The sequence below is a fragment of the Pituophis catenifer genome, unplaced genomic scaffold, assembly GCF_029215685.1.
Source record: "Pituophis catenifer annectens isolate HBS135680 unplaced genomic scaffold, rPitCat1.0.hap2 SCAF_3, whole genome shotgun sequence".
NCBI lineage: Eukaryota > Metazoa > Chordata > Lepidosauria > Squamata > Colubridae > Pituophis > Pituophis catenifer.
Genome location: NW_027256883.1, coordinates 191,435,037 through 191,462,440, shown reverse-complemented (window position 1 = coordinate 191,462,440; position 27,404 = coordinate 191,435,037). Strand labels below are relative to the sequence as shown.

General features: G+C 37.8%; 1 protein-coding gene across 4 annotated transcripts; it reads left to right on the top strand.

The window, feature by feature from the left end:
- Positions 1 to 27,404, top strand: HNF4A (hepatocyte nuclear factor 4 alpha). 4 transcript variants are annotated; one of them, XM_070940010.1, is made up of 10 exons: positions 1 to 121; positions 6,977 to 7,151; positions 7,953 to 8,047; positions 12,123 to 12,229; positions 13,833 to 13,988; positions 19,460 to 19,547; positions 21,437 to 21,592; positions 23,864 to 24,100; positions 25,345 to 25,470; positions 27,118 to 27,404. In XM_070940010.1, exons 1-10 carry the CDS (start codon positions 1 to 3, stop codon positions 27,258 to 27,260), a joined length of 1,404 nt encoding a protein of 467 aa, XP_070796111.1. In that variant the 3' UTR covers positions 27,261 to 27,404. The 4 variants fall into 4 exon arrangements, with proteins under 4 accessions (XP_070796111.1, XP_070796109.1, XP_070796110.1 ...); XM_070940008.1 differs by having other exon boundaries at positions 7 to 121; positions 25,345 to 25,499; positions 27,102 to 27,404; XM_070940009.1 differs by having other exon boundaries at positions 7 to 121; positions 25,345 to 25,509.

Below are 27,404 nucleotides of genomic sequence, written 5' to 3'. Positions count from 1 at the left end.
ATGATAATGCGCCTTTCCAAAGCCCTGATAGACATGGAGATGGCAGATTACAGTGCAGCTTTAGATCCTGCATATACGACACTGGAGTTTGAGAACATGCAAGTCTTGGCAATGGGCAGTGGTAAGTCCATTTCAGAATGTTGTTTTTCTCTATCAAAGTTGGGGTCGGGACAGGGAAGATTCAGAAGTCATTTTTCTTTTTTGACAGCAGCCAGATAGCGTGGAGCAAACATGATTACGGTATGCTTAGTTCCATCCTCCGCCTATGTAAAAGTCTGGCGGTGGAGGAAGGTTTGGTGCCCCAAGCGCAAATATTTTCCCCGTAAGATTGTGTCTGGGACTCTGCTTGGTTTTAACCAGCTGACATTTCACAGGATGGTTGCAGTATAGGAATCAAAGCCCCATTATCGTTTTCTCTTGCACTACACACAAATCTGACTATGAGGAAAAAAAACAGGAAGAAGCCCCAGAAAGAAGCATGGTTGGGAAGTATAGAAGGAAAATAAATGAAATGGGATGATCGTTCCCGTAGGAGTAGGTTTTAAAAGGCGGAATGCAAAGGCAACACCTAACTTTTTATTGTTCAAAAAGAGGTTGGAATTCAAGGGCCTATCAGGGAATGCAATTATTCTTTTGGTAGAGTTATACCTACGAAAACTCTTCATATTCTCTGTGCCATAATAATCTGCAGTTAGAGTGAAGCATAATCAGGGGTCTGCCTCTATGACTCTGTACTATACGTTCATATTTGAGAAAAAGACTCTATAAATGTAATTGATTCTAAATTATGTTTAGACTTATAATTGATATAATTCTAAATATGTACACAATCCCACCCAGGATTAGAATTGTGGTGAAATATGATTATGATTATTGCTTTTATCACTATTATCATTTCATTCAGTAATGTAGCTGTATGATTTAAAAAAATATTTTCTATTGTCTTTCTTCGTATGGGATTTTACAAGAAGTGATCATTATTACTTCTATTATGATTAATTATAAGCTCAGTCTGTTTTCTAATATTATGCATTTTTTGCTTAAAAGCTGTGGTCTTTCCCTTGATCCTTTACTTTATTTTAACTGGCATAACACCGTGTACCTTATTGCCTCAATGAGCTTCAGTGGCATTCATTGAAATTCAGAACTTTCTACTATTTGGAAAACAGCATGCTATGAAATAAAAAAATGGGCTATGATAATTTATGATAATTTTTGTTCTTGTTGTTAGAGAGATGTATTCTACATTTTCTTGAAATCGTACCTGATTTCCTTACTGTCATACAACAATGTTTTAGGACATTTTAAATGGAAATACAGTTTTATGCCTGTACATAAACATGGAACTATAGAAGATGTTCTATGAAGAAGTATAAAGGCATTCCCAGCTCTCTCTATAAACTACAATTCCCAGTGTTCTTTGGAGAATATCTATTGAAGGTTTAGTGATAATTGTCTCAATCTTTTATTTGGAATATTACTGCCAATTTTTCATTCTTACATTTTTGAAGTATCTAACTCTAAGTATCAACATTATAAGTTAATGTTTAAAAGCTAATAATAAAGAGAGGTGACTAAAATGAAAGTCACATTTCTGAAAGGTTGTATGTAAGAACATAACTCGCCAAACTACTAAAGTTAGTAATGAATGAGTATTCAGCATGTTCAATTTTTTTCTCCTTTTATCCATGGTCAGATTTTTACAACTTTTTGTATATTAGCTTGATTACAGTATCTAGGGTCACCACAAAGTGTGCATTGACATTTGGGTGTGGCTGTTGCTGACACCTGCTGGAAATTGACTGAAGTGAGAAAGAGTCGTCTCTACATAAATATATCTTGGGTGCACAGGGAGGCACATGCACCCTGGTCTTCATTTTGTAAAACTTTACCAAACTATTAAAGGCTATTAATTGCACAATCCTATTACAGTCTGAATACATGTAGCTGCTAAAAAGATAAATACAATTATAGATGCATGTAATTATAAAGTATACATGCATCCATTCATTGAAATGTAATTTTCAAGTCAAAGGAAGCAATAATTCTTCTATGGTCTATGTTGGTCAGACTCCCTTCGGTTCATTCATACTGTGTTCTAAGGAAGATTCACAGAAACTTCAAAAGGCAAAGTGAAAGGCAGATAGAAATAATCCAAAAAAAGCAAATTCTTATGAGGATGGGTTTAGGAAAATGGGTATCTTTAATCTTGAAAACACAAAGGGGTTATAATACAAGTAAACCTTATAATACAACCACAATTGAGCCCTACATTTCTGATACTAAGCGAGACATTTGTTAAGCGAGCTTTGCCTCATTTTACGATCTTCCTTGCCACAGTGGTTAAGTGAATCACTGCTCTTGTTAACTGAATCTGGCTTCCCCATTGACTTTGATCATCAGAAGGTTGCAAAAGATGATCACATGAGCCTGGATACTGCAATCGTCGTAAATAAGAGTCAGTTGCCAAGCATCTGAATTTTGATCATGTGACAATGGGGATGCTGCAACGGTCATAAATGTGAAAAACAGTCATTTTTTTCAGTGATGTTGTAACTTCAAACGGTCACTAGATAAATTGTTGTAAGTCAAGGACTACTTGTTATCCTTTCCAAGTTCTTGAAGAAGTATCATACCAACATTCCTGATTTTTGTCATTGAACAGCCTGAGACACAGAATAACAGTCTTAAGTTACAGAAAGGTACACCCCAGCTGAATGTGAAGAGAAGCTTCATCACAGTATAGGAGCAATCACCAAGGCCACTCTGTAAGAATTTGCCAGTCGGCCAATGCATGCAGATAAATGCATAAATACAACAACAATTTTCACAAGAACTGATCAGAAAGCACTGATCTCACCAGGGAGAGTCTGCAAAATAATAACCTATTTGATTTATGATACAATGAACTCTTTATCTTGTTTTCTTTCCCTTTACAAGTATCATTTAATTACTTGGTACAATTTGTTGTACAGCATAGCTGCTTGGTTATATAACTGACCAAAGAATTGCCAGGCTGACTATTATCAGATCCTTATCATCTCTTTTTTTTTCACTGCCTTCTTCATTTTGCAGTTTCACATTTTCGATCGGAATTTCCTTTTTCTCTTGGAGATGTTTGCTGGAAAATTAGGATCAGTTGGTACAGAGAAGGAATAGTTACTTAACTCTTTGGGGTTTTTTATTATGAAATATTATGAAAAAGTATGCAGTAATCAAATGTTCACACTCATCATTGCTAGCAGCATCACCCATTAACCTATCTTGCTTGCTATTCCAGAAGAGCAGAAGGTAACTTTAATTGATAGGATCCAATGTGGCAGCAAGAAGGAAATATGTCTGCAGTGGAAAAGGAAGTTCTGAATTACAAACCCAATACAAATAGAGAAATAGCTTTCAAGCTGCCTTTTTGCATTTTAAACAAAATACATACAAGTCATTACGAAGATAATTCTTACTCCATTATATTTATTCACTAAGGTCAATGCTTTTTTAAAAAAATTCAAAACAACTTCTGAAAGTCTTGGGTTAGCTAGCATCTTGGCCAGCAAAAACTCAAACACAGTTCAGAAAATAATGGATGAGTTATTATGATTGATATTGCTGATTATTTATAGCATCATTAGTGAACCCGAGGAAGGAGATTATTTGGACATCTGGCAATCAGGCATAGGATTCATAAAGAAACTGTATCAGTCACACTTGTGGATGACCTTTTGAGGAGTGCAATCTCCCTGGTTCTCCTTGATCTCTTGGAGGCTTTCAATATCATTGACTTTAGTGTCTTTCAGGACCATCTTTGAAAGACTAAAGGGCAATGTTCTGTAGTGTTGTTTCTCCTTCCTCCTGAATGGTTGGTTGGTTTTAGAGCATTTGGAAGAATGTTGCTAATAATAATTGTGGTGGCCCAGACAGTGATGGGTGCATCTCCATATACTTAGCTGGCCCTCCTAGTTTAGGAATCAACCTAGTTTCTATTGTTACTTTTCATGGGAATATATACGTGTGTGTGTGTGTGTGTGTGTGTACATATATATCTTACATTATTTTAAACATAGGTTGGGTCTTGGAACTATAACAGTCTCAGTCACCTTGTTAGATGATTCATGCTGGAAACTTGGCAGAAGGTGTATGTCTCTTAATTTTGCTAACCACTTAGCTGCTTTCAGCACTGTTGACCATGCTGTCCTACATTACTTGGTCAATATGGAATGGGAGTTTCTGATGGTTTAACTCATAAAGTTAAGGTAGAAGACTGTTGCTCAATCCCTTGATGTATGCAGTTCCTCAATATTGTGCTTTCTAGTGTTGACATGGAACTACTGGGTGGATTGTTTGAAGTTTCAGAGCTGATTCTATGTTGATATTATCCAATTCTGTCTCTCTTTTTCAAATGATGGCAAGGAAATTAAGGAAATGATAAACATTATCTGATCACAGCAAAGAACTGCTTGAGGGTGAACAACCTCAAGTCCAGACTAGACTAGATAAACCACATATTAATCACTGGCACTCCAGGATTTTACCCATGCCTCTTCTGGGTAACAGCGTTTGTATGAACAGACTAAGGTTTAAAACTTGGCACTAACTTTGTTTTTCTAATATACTATGGTGGTAGCAATAACCAGGAGTACCGGTATTTCTTTGCTGAAGCAATTGCATTTCTTTTTGGAGAAAGAGAACAGATCTAAGTTCAGTGATTCAGACCTTATTACTTGTTTAGATTTCTGTCCAAAAATTACAGCTATCATAAAAAGTTCAATAGTATTTTTAGTCATGTATTTTACATACGGTTTAACACTGAAATGATTGAATTGGCTTCCAGTTTATTTCTAAACCTAATGTTTAGAAGTGTTGATTATTTCCTAAAAGCCTCAAATGTCTTGGGAGAAAAGCACAGGTGATCTCTTTCTTCCATAGAAAGCTACCAATAATTTGCAGTTCAATTGCTTATTCCACTGTCTAAAAAGGAATGGATTTATACAAAACTACAAGGTAAAATGCCAAGGACTAAAGAGCAAAAATGCAAACTCAGATATTTTTATTAGTACAGCAGGATTATAAATAAGCCATGAAGACCAAATAAAAATTTCTGGCCTATTTTATAACACAAATAAATATTCTTACAAGTGGCATTCGCTATAAAAGTATAAATATGCCTGTGGATCAAATCAAAATCCCTAAACAAGGTGACTACATCTCATGTCATAAACATCTGGGACTCACTATTTATTGAAATATAAATGAGTTTGATGAGTACTCAAGGAATAACCACCCTTAGTAGTAACCGTACTACTACTACGTATGTACTATGTATGTACTAAGTACTGCATAGTAGATTCTGAAGATGAAACTCAAATACTTTGGCCACCTAATGAGAAGGAAAGACTCACTGGAGAAGAGCCTAATGCTGGGAACGATTGAGGGCAAAAGAAGACGGGGACGACAGAGAACGAGGTGGCTGAAGCAGTAGGCGTGAGCTTAAATGGACTCCAGAGAATAGTAGAGGACAGAAAGGCCTGGAGGAACATTGTCCATGGGGTCGCGATGGGTCGAACACGACTTCATAACTAACAACAACAAGTAGTAACCGTTGTAGAGAGGTTAAGTTAATTTCATCATCTTTTAGTGAAAATAGCATTTTTATTGGTTAATGTTACACTACATTATTGTATTAAAGCTTTCTTTCCTTTTTCTGTTTTTAATGTATATATTTATTTTTAATCTTGTTGGGCATTCATTTTAATTGTGTACTTGGGCATTGAGCAAAAGGATTATGCATAAATACAAGATTAGTCAACATTATTTACGATTGTATTGTCATGTCCCTCAACTTTGTTACTCTTTTGCTGAGTGATTTTTCTCCCCTTTGGAAAGTGCCTCTCGTGACTCTGCTTCCTAGCTTAAATGTCATACACACAGCGGACTGGAGAGGAGCCCCAAAATGGAGTTTTGATTACTTTCAAGATTGGCTGTATAGCACAGGATTTACTTATCTGATGTCATGTTGAAAGGAAGGGCTTTGAAGCTTCTTTATTGTGATAATAGTTAACAAACTTCACAGGCTTACTGGCTGGTGCCATGGTGAAAGGAAGGCTCCTTGTAATCACATTAAATGATCTCATAGCCTGTTGGGAAGAATGTTTCTGCAAACCACCAAATGCACATGAATACAGGTGGACAAACTCCATATTACACCATATTATGGGGCAAGAATTGTTAGGAACTTTTCTTCTCCTCATGCCTGCTCTTCATCCTTTCTTGAGAAAGAAGGGATGGCTATTACTTTATAGAGTTTTTAGAAGCTGGAGTCATTCTTACATTTGAAGTGAAATAAGGGAAAGCTGATTGGTTTGTGTTCTCTGTGTTCAGCTATTGACTACCTGAAGTTAAAGAATGATTGGCTGAAGATGCTGTGTGTCAACTATAGACTTACAAAGTATGTGGACAAGGGTATATGCTGTCCCTAGGCCATATTGACTGATAGGGCAACCTCCCATTATGTGAAGATTTGCATTTTTAGAATGATTCAGAAGGAGGATTGATGCCCTGAGCCAGTGCCTACTCAGCCTTAGTCTAAAGCAGGGGTCTCCAATCTTGGCAACTTTAAGATTTGTGGACTTCAACTCCCAGAATTCCTCAGCCAGCTTTGCTGACTAAGGAGCTCTGGGAGTTGAAGTCCACAAGTCTTAAAGTTGCCAAGGTTGGAGATCTCTGGTCTAAAGCATATGTTTATAAGCATATAGACAATGTTGGTTTGAATGAATATAATATTTGATTTGCAGATGGTGAATACAAAATGAGGAAAATGCAGGTTTGATTTAATATGTATTAGGACAATGTGTTGGAAAATTGAATGGATAAGAGAGCTATTTAAAGCTTTACTACTGCTGGTTTTCTAGGAATTTGTATAGCCCTAGTGATTTCTTGATTTAGTGTATGTTCATGATTGCTTCCTGCACATCTTCTTAAACAGATACTTCTCCATCTGAAGTTACAAATCTCAATGCTTCTAACAACATTGGAGCCAGTGTGTTATGTGCCATTTGTGGAGATCGTGCTACAGGGAAGCATTATGGAGCATCCAGTTGTGATGGCTGCAAAGGATTCTTCAGAAGAAGTGTCAGGAAGAACCACATGTATTCTTGCAGGTAAGGAAGGCAGAGTGAAGAGAAAGTTTACTAAAATGATAAGATCAAAAGGGTAACAAGGCTCGGTTATATGAAATATTCTTTCTTGAATCAAGAACTATATCAAAGAGAAAGAAGGGAAAGAAGTAAATACATTTAGCTTGGAGAATAGAAGAAAAGGGAATTGAGAGCATGATGTCATCTTTCAAGAGCATTAAGTGTGATCCTTTAAAAACAGATCAAAAGATTGTTTTCTGCTGTTTTAGAGGGTAGGAGTAGATCTACTGGACTTCAGGAGAGTAGATATTGGTTCAATATAAAGAGACATTTTATAAATGTCATAAAGAGCATTTTTGAGAATAAAACCAATTAAGAAGTCCCTTGCTAGACTGTTATAGAAAAGGATGAAGATCCACCTATCATGGATAGATTTCCTGCATCAAGCTTGAGGTTGAAATACAAGGCTGCAACTCTGATTCCGGATTTGATGAAATGAAAACAACACCGCTGAATTTTATTCTTTTTTAACACTCATTTATCTGTGCTCTGCGTTTTCACTTAGTCCAGAAGGTCTACAAGAGCATCTCAGATACATTTTAACTTGGCTATAAAACTAGCAAGATTTGTCTGGAAAAGGCAAGCTGTAGAAGAGCTGTAAGAAAAAAGAAAAATCTTTTCTGATATTTGGTATATAATGTACAATATCAAAAGTCTACAATTTGCACCACATTTCATAATGTATTATTGCAGCAAATTTAATTTACTATCTGTTAACACTGTAGATTGGTTTATTTTCAAATCATGTATCTCTCCTCTTCACAGGTTTAATAGACAGTGTGTTGTAGACAAGGACAAAAGGAACCAGTGTCGATATTGTAGGCTAAAGAAATGTTTTCGAGCAGGAATGAAGAAAGAAGGTAAGATCCTTTCAGGAATCATCAACTGAGTTTGCTTTTTCATTGTGTAATTATGCTATAAATAGTTTTGAAGACTGCTGTGTAGATTATCGGATTCTATAGAAAGTAGCCATTTCCCCCGTCCACATCTGACAGGAATTTTGATGAAATATCTGAGAATGAGTATGAAATAATAATCAAAGTGTTGGACTTGAGTTGGGAAGATCTAAGTTTAAGTCATTACTTGATCATAGGTTCACTGGTTAACTTTCTAAAGGCAGTCTATTTGTTGTGATCGTTGAGAAGGTAAAAAGAGGGAAGTCTCCTATGAGTACTACCATGTAGTCAAAAGGAAAGGCAAACTAGACACTATGGGGACATACCTTAGTGAGTCTTAAATGATGTATCACAGGTAACATAGACAGGTAATCTGTTTAATTGAGGTAGATGGATTTATAACTATGACCAGCAGAAATATAATCCAAGATATCAAAGCAATTATGACAACAGCTGTTCTGCATTTCATCTGGAAATTCAAATTTCCCCTTTTCCCTGCCTCCAAGGATGTAGATCAGATAAAAGATTTTTTTCCCCAGTTTTGCTGTCAGAGACCATTATAACACAGGGAGGAACTACCTGGATAGAACACTATAGCTGTTGTTTGCCATCTGAATTATTATCCGGGAAAAATAGGAATAAGAAGAAATCATTCAGATTTCCAAAATGAAATGAATCATTATTATTGCATCACAAATCTACAAAGTGCATACATAGTTAACATGAAATTTGCTCCCAGACCATGGATTTATGGCTGCCATTTTAGTTCGCTTTAAAGGCAGGCTCAGGATGAATGCCCACTCTGTTCCCTCCAAGATTAAAAGCAGTCTCCCTCTGAATTGACAGTTATATGGAGGAAAAGGGGTAGAAGTGGGGCTCCCATTTTCTGACTTAGGCCTCTAGTTAACTGCTGTGAAACAGGATACTGGTCCTTCATATTCCTACCTATGGATGTGCCAAACCATATCTGATGAAGTGGATTCTTCTCCACAAAGTTTGTGTGCTAGTGCATGTGTGATCCTTTAGGATGTCACAAAATAGATTATTATGGTACATGTTGGGTGAGATCATCCGTGGTTTCGGGGTGAAGTACCATCAGTACGCTGATGATACTCAGCTGTACATCTCCACCCCGGACCACCCCAATGATGCCCTTGAAGTGATGTCCCAGTGCCTGGAGGCCGTGCGGATCTGGATGGGGAGAAACAGACTCAAGCTCAACCCATCCAAGACCGAGTGGCTGTGGTTTCCGACATCCCGATATAGTCAGTTGGTGCCATCACTGACTATTGGGGGCGAGTCATTGGCCCCCATGGAGAGGGTTCGCAACTTGGGTGTCCTCCTGGACTCACGGCTGTCTTTAGAAGAGCACATGATGGCCGTGGCCAGGGGAACTTTTTATCTGGTCTGCCTGATTCGCCAGTTGCGCCCCTTTCTGGATTGGGACTCATTAAACACGGTCATTCATGCCCTCGTTACTTCCTGCTTGGACTACTGCAATGCTCTCTACATGGGGCTCCCCTTGAGGAGCACCCGGAGGCTCCAGCTGGTCCAGAATGCAGCCGCGCGGGTGGTTATGGGAGCAACGTGGCGCTCCCATGTGACCCCCGTCCTGCGCGAGCTGCACTGGCTCCCGGTGGTCTTCCGGGTGTGCTTCAAGGTTTTGGTTATCACCTTTAGAGCGCTCCATGGCATCGGACCGGGGTATTTACGAGACCGCCTTCTGCTACCAACAGCCTCTCCCCGACCAGTACGCTCCCATAGAGAGGGGCTCCTCAGGGTGCCGTCGGCCAAACAGTGTTGACTGGCGGCCCCCAGGGGGAGAGCCTTCTCTGTGGGGGCACCTACCATCTGGAACGAGCTCCCCCCAGAGATACGGAAGATCCCGGACCTGCGCATGTTTCGCCGTGCTCTCAAAACTTTTCTATTTCAGCAAGCTGGCCTGGCCTAACTCCCCTCTTTTAAATTTTTTAAATTTTTTAATTTGTGACTTTATAAATTGGGTGTTTTAATCTGTGTTTTGGCCAAAATATTTAATAATTTTAAGGGATTTTTAATATTTGTATTATCTGTATTTTATCTTGGCTGTTCACCGCCCTGAGTCCTTCGGGAGTAGGGCGGTATAGAAATTTGATTAAATAAATAAATAAATAAATGTTTTCCGGGATGAGAATTGAGTTTAGTGGGCAACTATGCTTTTTCAAATGTGCCTCACTGCTCTTTAGGGCTGGTGGAAACCAGCCATAATGAGGGAGCTGTCCACCTTATGCTACAATAAAACTTTCTACTTTTAAGTGGCAATAAGACTTCCGGTTGGCTTTAGTATATCCTGTCGCTATAGCAAATGCTTAGATGCTGCCAATGCTTAACATTAGTAGCCAAAGAACAAGTGTTCCTAAAAATGTAGCTCCATTTTGCTTGGATAGTGAAATCCTCATATCTGTCCAGAGTGCCTGCTCAACTTGTATTTTCCTGTTAATATTCAATAGAAGTTACATTGGGTCCATGACCAGCTAAATACTGAGTAAACATTGAGGATACATCATGCTGTGACTGAGCTCCTGAGTTCCTGATAACACTCAGCATAACCTTGAGTCCTCCTATTAATAGCTGCTGACTGCAGAGTTTTCATTTCAATATAGCCTCATTATAACTCTATTATTGAGCTGATTGGAAAATAAATCTGAGAGGCACTGCTTGTAACAGTAACAATCAGATATTGCTTAAGAGAGATATTCTTGTGATTAGTCAGAGAGAGAGTGAAAGTATCTGATTACTAGAGCTGATAACTTAGGTACTTCTTGGACTTGTTAAGGGTAATCTCTTCCTGGGCCTTAGCCAAGTAATCACAATCAATCACAAGCCTGGTCAGGAAATATTAGAATCCTTTTCCCTGAGTATGAAAAGGAACACCTCAAATGTCCAACTACTGTATTGAAGCACCTTCTCCACTCCAAATTTTGCCAATTAATTTATAATTTTGCTCTGATGAAATTGCTTGGATAAGCAACAAAACATCTCAGATTAACGAAGTTTGGTCTAGCTGCCATGATTCAACCTTTAGACATCTTTGGCCTAGATGATTTAATCTTCATTGACATACTTCCTCACTATAATTGAAGCCTAACATGTTTAAATGTCTGTTAATGTTAACAAAACTACAAACAAAAAGAAGACTCAGAGGAGCAATAATTGAGGTTTTTTAAAAATATTTTGTGTAGAATAATGTAAACATTGTTCATTTTTAATTAAAATACAACCCTGACAGACAACAACAAAAATTCTTCCTAGCTTCACAGTGCAGTAACAGCTTGGGAAACATATAGAAGGGTTTCCTGCCTGAGTAGGAGGTTGGACTCAAAGACTTCCAAGGTCCCTTCCAACTCTGTTATTCTATTATAGAAGATTAAATTTGTCCCACACTGCTATAGATTAAACCTCAAAGTCATGGCATTGGTACATTAATGAAGCTGAGAAGGAATTTTTTTCTCCTTTGGGTGACAGGTCAAGAGGTTAAAATGTAAAAACAAAAATCCATCCCAGTTTATTACAATTGAATTTGCTTCTTAAAAGTGCACAATAGCATAGAGAATATTCTATACATATACTTAATTATATATTATCTTGTTTCATTTAATAGCCCAGCTCAAATCTTTGTGATACTTCAGATCAGCATCATTATCATCAGCAACAGCAGCAATATATGGTCATTGTTTTTTTATTGGGTGAAATCCAATTTTGAATAAAACTTCCATTAAGCTTGTTGTTTGCCTTCCATCCTCATTTCCCTATGCCTGCTCTGATAGAACTTCCAAACTTCCAGTCAAAATATGAGATGCACAAAGGACAAAAAAAAATAGCCTCTTTCCCCATTTTTATACATTTACTATTTTTCCCATGGGAGTGAACCTGCTTGGATGCAAAGTTTTATCTTTCAAATGTAAAAGGTACTATAAAAAGCAAGCACGAAATGTCATTTGTGTTCCTATTGATAATGTAAATGGCTTAGGTATCTTTAATGTTGGAGTTTTTATTTCAGCTGTACAAAATGAACGTGATCGAATCAGTACTCGGCGATCTAGCTATGAAGACAGTAGCTTACCCTCCATTAATGTTTTATTGCAAGCAGAAGTCCTTTCACAACAGGTACTTGTTTCTGTTTTGGAAAGAATTAGTATAAACACGATTAGAAGGCTCCCATATCCCACTGTTATTTCAGTGCACATCTTAATCTGGAAAGCATGTCTATAAATATTGAATGATGGTTCTCCAAGTACACATATATAGAGAGATTTATTTTGGAATAAATGTACAGAAGTTTCAATTGAAGAGAATATATGTAGCTCAGAGTTGACCTGTGGAGTCTGTGGTGCTCTCTGAGTTTGGTAATTTGCTTGCAGACGTTTCATGTAACCTCATCAATGCTAGCAATGCAAGGAGTTTGCTCCTTGTTTATATACAGTAACTTTCCCTGTGAGTGTTGGTGGCAGTATGGTTTTAAAATTCTCAGCCCACTGTAAAAGCACCTTAACTTCTTCTTTAACTGTTCTAGTTTCAAAGTAATGCTTTTCCTCTTCTCTCACACAAATTTATTAAAAACACAATCTATGATGCTTTATTGATGATACTGTGATGATAAGGTCAGGGCAAGGAACTGCCAAGCTCCTATTATCTGTTTTATATATTGTATGTCTCCTTCTCACCAGGATAACTGGGTTTTACTGTACCCTCCATGGCCATTTTGTCTTAAGCTGCAGGAGACACCAGACAACCTTGTTGTATGGAGTTATCTGACTGCATAATATCTGATTAGGGAGAACAATTGGCAGTTTTCTTTCCTGCCAGCATATTACATTGGGTGGGAGAGCAAATTCAACTGGCAGCCTCCAGTAATAGCTATCCTTAACTTGTTCTAAATGGCTTTATTACTCAGAACTCAGCAGCCAGGGCTGAGCAGTTTATGCCACAGGATCAAGTTTTGGAGGAATGCTTGTGAATGTGGCCATGAACAAAACCCTAGCTCTTTTGTTAATGAAGTCATAATGCCGTTGCAACCACATTTTACGTAACAATGATAAATGTTACCGCAATTCTCTGGGTGCAAAATATTGTTCCTGTGCATAGTGAAAAAAATGCACTAGAACTATAACCTTAAAAGAAGATGCTTAGGTTATACATAGTTGTAACCAAAAAAAGCTACAGCTATGAATTTAGTGCATTAAATGTTAAAAGAGGTCTTGGTAATAAGAATGCAAACTCATACTGTTAAAAACTCATACTGTTAAAAATGCGTAATGGGGTGAGCTCCCGTTACTTGTCCCAGTTCTGCCAACCTAGCAGTTCAAAAGCACATAAAAAATGCAAGTAGAAAAATAGGGACCACCTTTGATGGGAAGGTAACAGCGTTCCATGCGCCTTCGGTGTTTAGTCATGCTGGCCACATGACCACAGAGATGTCTTTGGACAGCGCTGGCTCTTCAGCTTTGAAACAGATATGAGCACCGCCCCCTAGAATCGGGAATGACTAGAACATATGTGCGAGGGGAACCTTTACCTTTCTACTGTTAAAAACTGTATTCTCACCAATCCAAATCACTTACTCAGGACTGATATTTATGTTTGTTTAATTGTTTAGAGGGAAATAGATTTATACCACCTTCAAAATGATTTTGAGTGTTCACATTAAGAATGGCTTCCTTTCATCTTTGTAGTAATAATATTAGATGGAACTCCTCTCCTTGTTTTACAGATATCATCACCAATGTCAGGGATTAGTGGAGATATCAGAGGGAAAAAGATTGCAAATATTGCAGATGTGTGTGAGTCTATGAAGCAGCAGTTATTAGTGCTTGTGGAATGGGCCAAATATATCCCAGCCTTCTGTGAGCTTCCCCTGGATGATCAGGTGAGCCCCTGGTTCGCACTCTTATTCTAATTAAACTTTGCTTTCATATTCCATTTTCAAAATTGTTATCCTGTCATCCTTTTGAGATACACATCTGATGATGAGGCTTTACAGTTTCCACCCACTGTTGTTTGTTGATATACAGTACTGTAATGCTGAATTGGTTGACAGTAATAATAATAATCCTTAGGAAGGGCTCGATAGGTGAATAAAAATGGCAAATCCTGGCTGAAAATCTGGCTGACTTTGCAAACAACCACAGTAATATCTGAAAACATCTGGAGCACCACTTGAACACCATTGGCATTGACAAAATCATCATCAGTCAATTGCAAAAGGCAACTTTACTAGGAATAACTTAGATCCTGCAATGATATCTTTAATACCATCAAACAACATCTGCCTATGGGAGTCCTTGGGAAAGACTTGATGGGTGGATAAAAATGCCAAATTCAATCTAAACATCTGGCTGATTGTGTAACCTATAATAATATATTCCTCCCCAATATGTAAAAGCTTTGGATTTAATGGCATTTAAATGAACAGTTACATTTTTATGGCTATTGCCCTCTGCATTCTTAATTGTGTAGGCTTCCTTGTTTCTAGTGATACTTTGAGTCAGAGATCGATTTGATTAAGCTAGGAGTTTATTGACTTTCAGAATGGATCTATTATTGGACATGATTCTGGCTTTCATAATAGGATATCGGTATCTTTAGGCCTGGTGTTATGACTGGATATAGATTCAGTGAATCTAGCTGAGCAAAGCAAAAACAAGCTGTTTCCCTTCCTTTACCATAGAGGTGGACAATTTGTGTTCCACAAACTATTTGTTTCTCTAGTGCCTAATTTGCAGCCCTAAGAGCATCTTGGATTTAGAATAGAATAGAATAGAATAGAATAGAATAGAATAGAATAGAATAGAATAGAATAGAATAGAATAGAATAGAATAGAATAGAATAGAATAGAATAGAATAACAGAGTTGGAAGGGACTTTAGAGGTCTTCTAGTCCAAATCCCTGCTTAGGCAGGAAACCCTACACCACTTCAGACAATTGGTTATCCAACCTCTTCTTAAAAACTTCCAGTGTTGGAGCATTTACAATTTCTGGAGGCAAGTTGTTCCACTGATTAACTGTTCTAACTGTCAGGAAATTTCTCCTTAGTTCTAAGTTGCTTCTTTCCTTGATTAGTTTCCACCCATTGCTTCTTGTCCTGCTTAGGTGCTTAGGTGCTTTGGAGAATAGCTTGACTCCCCCTTCTTTGTGGCAACCCCTGAGATATTGGAACACTGCTATCATGTCTCCCCTAGTCCTTCTTTTCATAAGACTAGACATATCCAGTTCCTGCAACCGTTCTTCATATGTTTTATCATGAATCATTTTTGGTAGTGCAATAATTTGACCTCTTATTGCAATATAAAAAATTATAAAAAAACAAAAACAGTTCTGCCCACTTAGTGATATCACTATATAAAAAAATATACTTTCTGCAAGCTTTGAACACCAGAATAATCTTATCCTTTCCTTTCCTTTCCTTTCCTTTCCTTTCCTTTCCTTTCCTTTCCTTTCCTTTCCTTTCCTTTCCTTTCCTTTCCTTTCCTTTCCTTTCCTTTCCTTTCCTTTCTTTTCCTTTTCCAAATGCAGTCCCTACATTCCCCCCCACCCCCCAAATCATTGCCTTTAACAGTATTTTCCAGAGAATCTTCTTGTAATTCCAAAGGGGTAGAAATAAATGTTGCTTGAATCCTCATGTATGTTTTCTTCTTTTTTATTATTATTAAAGTTTTATTACACACATATTAAAAAAAAGGGCATGGTGTAACCATCCTGGCATTCTTTTTGCCATACATACTAAAATGAAAGATAAGTATCATATATACCTTATTACTTATATACAATTAGTCTGTTCAGTATTTACATACCTAAAGACATCCTTCTTCTATCTGTATTACTTATACATTTGTTTTATCCATTATCATTCTATTGTAGTTACATACATAACTTTAATTTTCCATTTTATGAATTCTAGTCAGTTCTTGTTTTTCGACCCACTTTTCTGTTCCAACCATTGATACAATTTGTTCCATATCTCGTGGTATTCTGACTCACCTTTATTTTTCAAATCCAAGGTTAATCTATCCATTTCCGCACGTGTCAAAAATATTTTGATCACTTCAGCTTCTAGAGGAGTTTCCTTATTCTTCCAATTTTGGGCAAAACTCATTCTTGCTGCTGTTATAATATGTATTGTTAAGTAAGTTACCCCTTTACTGTATTTCCCATTTATTATTCCCAATAGGAATAGTTCTGGTTTATATTCTATTTCTTCTCCAATTATTTCCACCAACCATAAATAAATCTTCCGCCAATACTCCTGTGCTTTTTTACATAACCACCACATATGATAGTATGTGCCTAATTCGTGGTTGCATTTCCAACACTTTAGTGTTTTCTTTTTTTAAAATCGTTAAAATCCCACCTTCAGTCGATCACAAAAATATTCGTCTTAAAAAATACTGTCCTCCCAAACAAAATGAAAAATAATAGAATAAGCATTTTGCTAGTGTTTCCTGAGTGAATAGTGAGATTCATTTTCTTCTAACTCTTCTGCTTTTTATACTGAACTGGAGTTTTTGGGTGCAGTGCATTTTTTTCCTGACTCCTCACTCCATGATTCTGTGCTTATGGTTGGGTGATTGTCACACACCTGAATTCCACAGTACTAGTAATATTCTAAAAACTCCTCCCATGTAGACACATATTTGACCAATTCATGTATAATAGAACATTTGTACCCTAATTATGTTTTTCTTGCTGCTATTTTTGTTATGGAGTAACAAAATTATGGAAATTATGGAGTAAGAATCACTTACCCAGTTCATCATTTTTCTAAGATTCTTTTAGCATTAGGATATTATTATCAGACAAATCTACCCTACTCCACTTTGTCTCAAACCTAAAACCGATGCTTCTGGAAAATAGCACTCTCTCCAGCTCTTTCGTTACATGATATTTCTCCATGTTTGTTCAGTGCTTACATGTTGGCCCATCCCCATAAAGACAATCTTTCCCAAATCCTCCAGTTAATGTTTAGAGACTGTTTGCTGAAAAGCTGAAGTCCCAGTCGGACATTAAAAAGCATCCATGTCATACTGCGTCTTGGTGTTAACCTTTGTTTCTAAAGACTTTTTAAAAAAAGATGTGAAATGGGAGATTCAGAACATTCTTGAGGATCATTGAAGGGTATAAAGTGACACAATGCAATCATTAACAACATAGCAAGCAGGATTTTTTTTTTTTTAAAAAAAGGAAAACCTGCCTGTCCGTCGCTGTAGAAAAAAATTCAGAAGCATTAAAAAAATTAATTGTATCAGGGCAAGAATGCTAACTCTATTCATAATAGATCCGTATGTGAGTAAGTGTTCAATATTGCACTGGTCAGACCGCACCTGAAATAATCTGACTCCAATTTTGGTCACCACCGTGGAAGAATGCTGAAAAGCTAGAAAGAGTAGAAAGAGCAGTAAAGATGGTGAGGAGTTTGAAGGCTAAATCCTATGAAGGTTAAAAGAGTTGAGTTTAGCCTAAAGAAGGCTAAACATGATACCAATCACCCAATACTTGAAGAGTTGTAATGAGGAAGAGGCTGTGAATTTATTATTCATAGTGCCTGAAGGTAGGGCAAGAACCAGTGGGTGGAAGCTTTATGAAGAGAGACCAAAAATCTAACTAAAGAGAAATTTCCTGACAGTGAAATCTATTAAGCAGTGGGCCCACCTGCCTCTTGACATTATGAAGCCCCATCACTGGAGCTTTTCAAACAAAGTTTGGACAGTTATTATGGGGACCAGTGTGCTTTTACTTGTTTATTAACTGAGCAGAGTGCATCCTTAACTTGGAACAGTGCATCCACCTAATATCCTGGCCAATAGTCATAGGGGAATTAACTGTTCTGGAAAATATTATACTCAGCAGCCTTAGATCTGGCCAAGTGACTCCTGTAATTCAGAACAGCATTTAACTATTTAGTCTTATATTCCAGCTATAATCCAAGATGGATGAGGATGAGGATGAGGATGAGGATGAGGATCATCATCATCATCCTTGGAGTCAGTGTTGACTTCTGGCAACTGCGTGGACAAATCTCTGTAGTTTTCTGGGCAAAAGTTTTTCAAAAGATAATTACCATTGTCTCCTTTCTAGGGTTGAGAGAGACTGACTGATCCAAAGTTATCCAACTGGCTTTTGTTTAAGACAGGACAAGAACCCAACTCTCAGAGTTTCTAGGGTGATGCCTTAACCACTATACTAAACTGATTGTGATAGCTGAATAAATAGTTTTTATTTACTTATTTACTTACAATAGGATAGCTTTGCAACATACTCTTTGGTAATTTACTTTTTAGTAATTTCCAATATGGACTACTGCAATATATTATAAGTGAGACTGCCTTTAAAACTAATAAAGAAACTTCAGGTAGTCCCAAGAAAGACAGTAAGAGATCTTACTGGAGCTGCCTGAGATATCATGGATAAATTCCTATTAGAGCTGTTCAACAGTGGAACAAACTGCACCAAGAGTTAGTCGGCTCTTCTTTATTAGAAGTGTTTAAACAAAGGCTGGGATGCAGCAGATATTTACAATGGATTGGAAGTTGACTTAAATTATTCCCAAGATTCTACATTTTAGAATCTCTGACTATATTTCATGGTTACTTTGCCATCTGCACTGAGTGTCGGTTTACTTTTACTCAAATTCTGATATTAATCCATAAAGCTCTAAACATCTTAAGGCTATAGTATTCAAAGAAGCATATTCTACACATATTCATTGCCCAGGACCTTAAATTCCCACCAGATACTTCTATCCTATGAAGCAAAGCCAGTAGCTATTAGAGAAAAGGCCTTGGCTGTGGTATCCCAGCTCTGAAAAGCCATCCTGCCCCAATTGCGCTTTGATGTTGGCTTTGACTCCAGACATTTAAAGAGCCATTTTGAAGTTTTAGAACATTAATGCTTTGTTGCTATTTTATTGTTGTTTGTATTCCTGCTTCTGATTTTTATCTTATCAGTTTGAACTTTTTGCTGCCTCATATATTTTTCAGTTTTATTTTTCAGAATATGCTATTAACTGATGGTTTACCTCTCAAGACAATCTTTTTAATTTTGTTTAAATTAAATGTAATCACTCCAGCCAGCTAAGCCTGGAAAGCACACATGCTCTGAGTAAATAAAAAGACAATCCTATTCTTCCCCAAAATGTGCCAGCCGAAATAAACACAGCTGCTTTGGGGGTTGTGATTACAAGGGCTCAGCTCATACTGTGTTCTCTCCAATAATATGGTTCTCCATGGGAAGATGCTTTTCTGTGCTCCTCCTTGGTGGGCACTCCTTAGCTTTGTGCCATGCTCTGTATGTCTTTCTCTATTAGCCAGTAACAGTAGATTTTTGTTCCTTTGTTCCTGCAGGTGGCTTTGCTACGGGCCCACGCTGGGGAACATCTCTTACTGGGGGCAGCCAAACGCTCGATGGTGTTCAAAGACATCCTTCTCCTAGGTAAAGAGCTTCTCCCTTAAAAGTTCAGTAGATTTTTCAGTGTGGAGGGTTTTAAAAAAACAACACAGCCGCTGGCATTTGATGGGCTTCTTGTAGTAAAATCTTGTATGTTTACTTGGCAATGTCCCATTTGCTAAAGGGGAATTATAACTAGTAAGCGTGCATAGTAGTGTTTCCAACCTCAGCAATTTCCAAGATTTGTGGACTTCAACTCCCAGAATTCCTCAGCCAGCTGGGAATTGAAGTCCAATCTCTTGGCGGTTGCTGAATTTACGGGATTGTACTTTTCATCATCTATTTGTTTTCACTTATCTGTTTTAATGAGTTTAGAGACCGGCAATGATTTTAAGAGAGTAACATGTACATTGAGAGAGGTATTACTTTCTGTTCTTTTGTCCTGCTGTCATCTCTGACTTTACAGTTTCTGAAGCAAAATATCAGCTTGTTTATAGAAGTGAAAGAAGGCTATCTCTATGTGGTATTAATACCTGTTCTCCTGCTGTTTAAAAACAAATCTCTAGCCTCTCTTTCCAGCTTGACATCTAGTTGTTTAAAACTGGTCTTCTTCAATGGAAAAAGAGATCCAGATCAGAGGTGGGTTTCAGCAGGTTCTGACCAGTTCTGGAGAACCGGCAGCGGAAATTTTGAGTAGTTCGGAGAACCTGCAAATACCACCTCTGACTGGCCCTGCCCCCATCTATTCTCTGCCTCCCAAGTCCCAGCTGATCGGGAGGAAATGGGGATTTTGCAGTAACCTTCCCTTGGATTGGGGAGGGAATGGAGATTTTACAGTATCCTTCCCCTGGAGTGGGGTGGGAATGGAGATTTTACAGTATCCTTCCCCTGCCATGCCCACCAAGCCATGCCACACCCACAGAACCGGTAGTAAAAAATTTTGAAACCCACCACTGATCCAGATGTTGTTGTCTTTAACTTTTGATGCTTTTGAGTTTTCCTGATATTTCTTCTAATGAACAAGTAGATTGATTGAACCATTTCTTTAGCTTGCTAATGTGCTGCTAGGGCTGTCTTACCTCAGAGGCCCAGCATTTAAAAATTGTTTTGTGGTGGAATTAAGAACCCGAGAAACAATTTTGTATGGGAAAGCCATTTATTGACAAGAAAAGTTGATGTGTAACAAATAATATAACACAAGCATCCTTAAGCTCTACAGGTAGTCCTCAGCTTATGGCCCACAAGTGAGCCCAGAATTTCCATTGCTCAGCAAGGCAGTTGTTGAGTTTTGCTCCATTTTACAATCTTTTTTGCCACATTGTTAAGAAAATCACTGCAGTTGTTAAGTGAATCATGCAGTTATTAAACGAATCTGGCTTCCCCCATTGACTTCGCTAGACGGAAACCAGCTGGGAAGGTTGCAAATGGTGATCATAAGGCCCCAGGACAACTGTCATAAAAACATGCCAGTTGCCAAGTGGCCAAATTTTTGATCATGTGATTATGGGGATGCTGCGACAGTCATAAGTGTGAAAAACGGCCATGTCGCTGTTGTAACTTTGAATGATCACTAAATGAATGGTTGTAAGTCAAGGACTGCCTGTAGTTTACAATGATACTTGCATGTCAGCAGAACAGTTCTACAAGGACTTTATTAGTAATATAAAAAAGTGATGTGCTACAACTATCTAATTAATTATTGTGGTTTTGGTGGAGAGGAACTAATCCCCTGTGATTGGTAATTCTAATTTTAAATAGCTAGATAAGGAAAAGAAAATATTTCCACCAGCTTAAACATTGAAACGGATTTTTAGGTGGAAAGAAAAAAAAAAGATCAACTGTTGTTATACTGATGGATAGCAAATTATAGAATGTTCTGTATGCAAAGAATGAAGCAATTGAATGAGAATTTAAATAACCCCATTTTCCTGCAGGAAATGACCACATAATCCCCCGAAACTGCCCAGAATTGCTGGAAATCAGCCGTGTAGCTGTGCGAATTCTAGATGAGCTGGTGTTAACGTTTCAAGAGCTGCAGATTGATGATAATGAATATGCTTGTCTGAAAGCCATTATCTTCTTTGATCCAGGTAGATGTTGTTTTTGAGCAATTAGAAAAGAAATATAAGGATACTTCCTTTAAAACTGTAGTCCCGTAGCATTACTGAGGAATTTATTGCTCCAGACCAAGTCCTTAATACTGTTGTGCTATTTCATTCAACAATACCCTTCTCCAGAGTCAAAGCTTCCCAAAGATTCTCAATGTGTAGTCCCGAGACCCTTTCAGAGGTTCCAGAAAAATCAAATAAAAGTTAATGACTTTACTGTTGTGGTGAGCTGCCCAAAGTTGTTAAATGTTTTAAATAACCTATGGAATAAATGTTTTAAATTGTATTTTAAAAATGCACAGTTTTAATCTTTAATACAATAAATATTGGTGAGAATAACTCACATAAACCAAAGCTCTTGGGGGAGGAGATCCTTAATCATTTTTAAGAATATAAGGGTGCTGGGACCAAAATGTTGAGAACTGCTGTTCTAGATCAGTCTGCCCTGATACCCTTCACGTTTGTTGAACTTGAGTTCCTATAACTCTTTACACATAGTTTTGGTCAAACTGTTACAATGAATATTCTCAAGTAGGGATAATTTGGGAAGTATTTCCCCAAACAGCAACTTGGGAGATGAGCAACAAAAATCTTATTGTGTGGTCTTTGAATAAGCATATTAATTGTCCTAGCATCAGTTTCTGGCTTCGTAGGAGATGGCTTTTCTTTAAGTTATTTCCTTTCAATATGGCCATAGCATTGCTGCACTATGATGAGTAACAGCAATAGTAAGAGTGAGAAGCAAACATTACAGTACAGATAGTTCTCATTTACCAACCGCATTTAGAACCAGCATTTAGGACCAGCAACTTTGTCACTAAGCATAACAGTTGTAAATGAAATGTCATATGACAGCGCCCAATTTACGATATCAGTTTGTCAGTTCTGGCTGCATTCATTAAGCAAATCATCAAACATCATTAACCATAATATCATATGGCCTTGTGACTTCCTGTTGGTTTCCCCACTTTACTCGTCAGAAGCCATTTGTGAAAGTTGCAAATGACCACAGGATGTTATAACTGTTGTAAAGTGCAATGATGTGGATGCTATGATGGCCACAGTTTTGACAAGTCTCCTTTTTTAGCATCATCGTAGCTTTGAATGGTTACTGAACAAGTAATCAGTAAAAGAGGACCACGTGGAATTAAAATCTCTCAACTTCTACCAAAATAGAAACTCAGAGACAATCAAGAAGACTATTTGAAAGGACAATGATTAGGCATTTCATTGCTGACTCCCCTGTTTATGATCAAGAGCAAGTAATAAGCCTCAGCAACACTTTATATTAATCACACTAAACACTTGCATACTATTTCATTTTAATTGCCACCAATTAGGTCTGGAAAAATGTGGGAGGAAATATAAAGAACACTGAATTGGCGCTTTCATGACAGAATGCTTTGTGTGAGAAAAAAAATATATCACAATTCTAAAAAAAAAAATCCACTGACACAGTAATCCTGTTTCACATCTTAATCCAAATATAATCTATGTTTCATTGATTTTATTCTGTCAGCCCCCAATATATGACATAGAAATGTCCACATGCAAAGGAAAAATGTTTCATGGCTGATGCAGGGTTTATCTCTTCCCTAGCAGTTATATGATCAGGCTGTTACAGAAGACCCCAAAATGGTTTCTTCAGTGTTGTGTTTGGTGGTGCTGTTTCATAAACTGGAGTTGCTTATGAAAGTTGTCTCATAAACTATAGTGCCCCTGTATTAATTTCTACCAGGCTTCATACTGTACCTATGAAGTCAAACATTCTGGGGTCTAACTCCCTCACTCCTCACAATTGTCCATGCCCAACTGGAGCTGATGGCCATTGGAGACAAAGGCCGTAACAGGGGCAAGAGTTCCGCAGCATTTGTTTTATGTAATCAGGGCTCATGAAAATCATTTGAAAGGCAGAATATGGGAATAATGCACCCCCAGCCTTTTCAGTCTCTAGTTCAGTGGCAGAATGCATGCAGAAGTCCCAGCCTCAAACTCTTTCAACTTCAAATGTTCTAGGGAAATTCCTGCCAAAATCTTTGGATTGCTGCTTCCAATCAGGGTCAGCAATATTGGGCTAGATGGATGAGTAACCTAAACCATTTACCGTAAGTTACTAGCTAATAACTTTCCTTTTAAAGAACAACATTCCACAAGAAACTACCCCAGATTATTCAAAACAGAGATCCTCACTCTTTTCAATATCTCTGTCCTTGAAAATTGGCATAATATATAACATCTCACTTTTTATTCCAGATGCTAAAGGCCTAAGTGACCCTATCAAGATCAAACGAATGCGATATCAAGTCCAGGTCAGCTTGGAGGACTACATCAATGACCGGCAATATGACTCACGAGGACGCTTTGGGGAGCTGTTACTTCTCCTGCCCACCCTCCAAAGCATCACGTGGCAGATGATTGAGCAAATCCAATTTGTTAAACTGTTTGGCATGGCCAAAATTGACAACCTGTTGCAAGAGATGCTGCTTGGAGGTGAATATTGTCACAGAAACCTTCCTGAAATTAGGCATCAGGACTTTTGCCCCTAGAATGAAAGATAAGTGCAGAACGTACAGTACCACGAATCTCACTTCAGTTAAGAGAAGAAAGAAAGATAAACTCAATGATACAGCTTGTTTGAGAGATATCTATGGAGATTCTCAGTCATCCAGGTCATGGTTGTCCCAAAGGTGCTTTTTCAAGAGACAACTGGACTTTCTGGTTTTCCTTTGAAGACATTTCACTTCTCATCCAAGAATCTTCTTCAGCTCTGAAGAAACTTCTTGGATGAGAAGTGAAACGTCTTCAAAGAAAAACCAGAAAGTCCAGTTGCCTCTTGAAGAAGCACCTTTGGGACACCTTGTTTGTGAGTTTGATCTTCCTCCTGAAGCAAGATTTCTGCTAATCCTTTTTTTTTTAATTTAGTGGCTGTATTTTGCAATTCAATTACAGTAAAGGGATTTTTTAAATGAATACTTTTTTATGTTTCCAAAATTTCAGTGGCCTACTTGAAAAAATGACACATTGAGAAATACTTACTCAACAGACTTCAGATTTTCTATCAGAGAATGAACATTTTGGCTTGCTCAGTTTCATTAATAACAAGAAATCTGTGTCTGTAGCTAAGCCAAGGACATGGCAGAACCCAGACCAAACTTTGCTCAACTAGCATCTTCCAGATATATTGGTATTACAGACTGTGTCGGAGTGTCAGATTCTTTACAGAAAAGAACTTGGTAAAATGAGTGTCTTCAGCCTCTACAAAGCAGATGAAGAACAGCTAAGGAAGGATATGACTTGAAGTAGAAAAAGTGTGGGTCACAATCAGGGAGATTTGTACATCTCTTATTCCTTTCCAGATACACAAAAGCTGTAGCCCAGGTCATCAAATTCTAAATTGCTCAGGACACATTCTTAGATTACATGCTGTAAACATAAACTATTGAATATTTTTTCCACAAAGTTATAATTGAGTAAAGTGGGAAACAATAGTATTTGATTAGTTTGGATTAATTAATTTTGATTCTTCCGAAATGCATCTCTGTGATTTGGGCTTCCCCTGTTCGTGCTTCTACTATTAATCAACAGAATAATTTAAGTCTAGACTGGAAAGTCAAGAGGTAAAACCTGATCTATTCCCTGTCCAAATGGTTATTGACACCAAGATCATTTCAAAGATGAGAATGGGATATAATTTTCTTCACTGAATATTGTTCAATACCTATTCATCGTTTTAGGGTCATCAAGTGACACGCCTCATGCTCACCATCATCCTCTGCATCCCCACCTGATCCAGGAGAATTTGGGAACAAATGTCATTGTGGCCAACACAATGCCTCCTCAGATCCACAATGGACAGTTGTGTAAGTATTCACACTTAAAAGATCCATCTGTCCAAGAATGCTGTATTTGTTCTCAGCTACAGTAAACCAGCTTTTGGCAAAATGATATCTCCCAATCACGTTTAATTTTATAGACCAATGTGAATGATAATTTCTGCAAGACTTCTGGCAGAAAACTACACTATCTATAGTAGTAGCAGCTCCTCATAAATACTAAAGGGCATCAGATGTATTGTTTTATTATTTATTTGAGGGCTGTATACGTTCCATAAGAAAAGTACCCACAGACCTTCTCCCATTTCCTTATCATGTAAGGAGGCCATGGTATTCATGCCCTCTTTTTTTTTCAGATTTTTTTTTATCCCACCTTTATTATTTTTTATAAATAACTCAAGGTGGCAAACATATCTACCACTCCTTTCTCTTCCTAGTTTTTCCACAAGAAGAACCCTGTGAAATTAGTTGGGCTGGAAAAGAGTGACTGGCCCCAGATCAAGCCAGCCTTCATGCCTAAGGCAGGACTAGAACTCACAGTCTCCTGGTTTCTAGCCTGGTGCCTTAACCATCAAATCAAACTAGTTCTTTGACCAATTTGCTCTCTGTAACCTATTTATGCCTCTGTAGATATTAAGGGAGATGCAAGAATTGTTAAGAGGACTGAAACATTCTTTAATGCTTTGCTGATCAAAAGACCCTGAGGATACTTTAATACTGCCCTCAGCTAAATCAGAGGTTGGCGGAATTCCTCCTTGCCAGGGGTAAAATTAAAACCCCCAAACTAAGTTGATCTGCTTTTATTCTTTGTCAAAAATATTAGGTGTATAGAAATTTCAGCAATGTTACCTCTGCCTGATAAATTTAATCTGCAGTTTCCATCTACTGTAGACCTCATGACTGAAACACCAGCTTATTTTTTGGATTTTCTGCTTCTTGCAATATCTTGGATGATGAATAATTGGAGAGTGGATAAGCATTTGTCTGAAGTGGTGTAGGGTTTCCTGCCTAAACAGGGGGTTGGACTAGAAGACCTCCAAAGTCCCTTCCAACTCTGTTATTCTATTCTATCCTGAAGAACCCAAAAGCTTGCACACTTTTTCTTACAATTTTCATTGCAATAAAGATATTGTCATATTATGTACAATAAGTTAGATTTTTTTCCCCCATGATTGGTACATTGCAGAATGTACCTCTGAATTAAGATATGTAGGAAATGTGTACAGGTATCCCGATGACTTACAACAGTTCATTTAGTGACAATTTGATGTTATACACTGAAAAAAGTGACCTATGGCTATTTTTCATATTTATGACCATTGCAGCATCCTCATGGCCACCAGATCAAAATTCAGTTGCTTGGCAACTGACTCATATTTATGATAGTTGCAGTGTCCCAGGGTCATGTGATCCTTTTTTTGGCGACCTTCTGACAAACAAAATTAATGGGGAAGTCTGATTCACTTAACAACCACGTTGCTTGACTTAACAACTGCAGTGATTCACTTAATAGCTGTGGCAAGAAATGAGGCAAACTTCACTTAGCAATAGAAATGTTGGGGCTCAATTGTGGTCGTAAGTTAAGGACTGCCTGTACATGAAAAATACTTGTGGCTTAATCACGTCTGTTCAGTGTAACAATGAATTTTGTAACAAAGCTTTTTTTCCCTACAGCCACTCCTGAAACTCCCCAACCTTCCCCCCCAGCTGGCTCCGGAGCTGAACAATACAAACTACTTCCGGGGGCCATTGCAACTGTAGCCAAGCAGCCCAGTTCGATCCCTCAGCCCACCATCACAAAGCAGGAGGTCATCTAGCATCCAACTGAATGAGCAATTGATGACTCATAGACCGCCGTGTGGAGAAGCAAACCTCGCTCGTTCTCATCTCAATCACCCTGGTGGTCGAACAATTCATGGAGCTTTTCCCAGGGCAAAAACGTGCTATTTTTTTTATTCAGA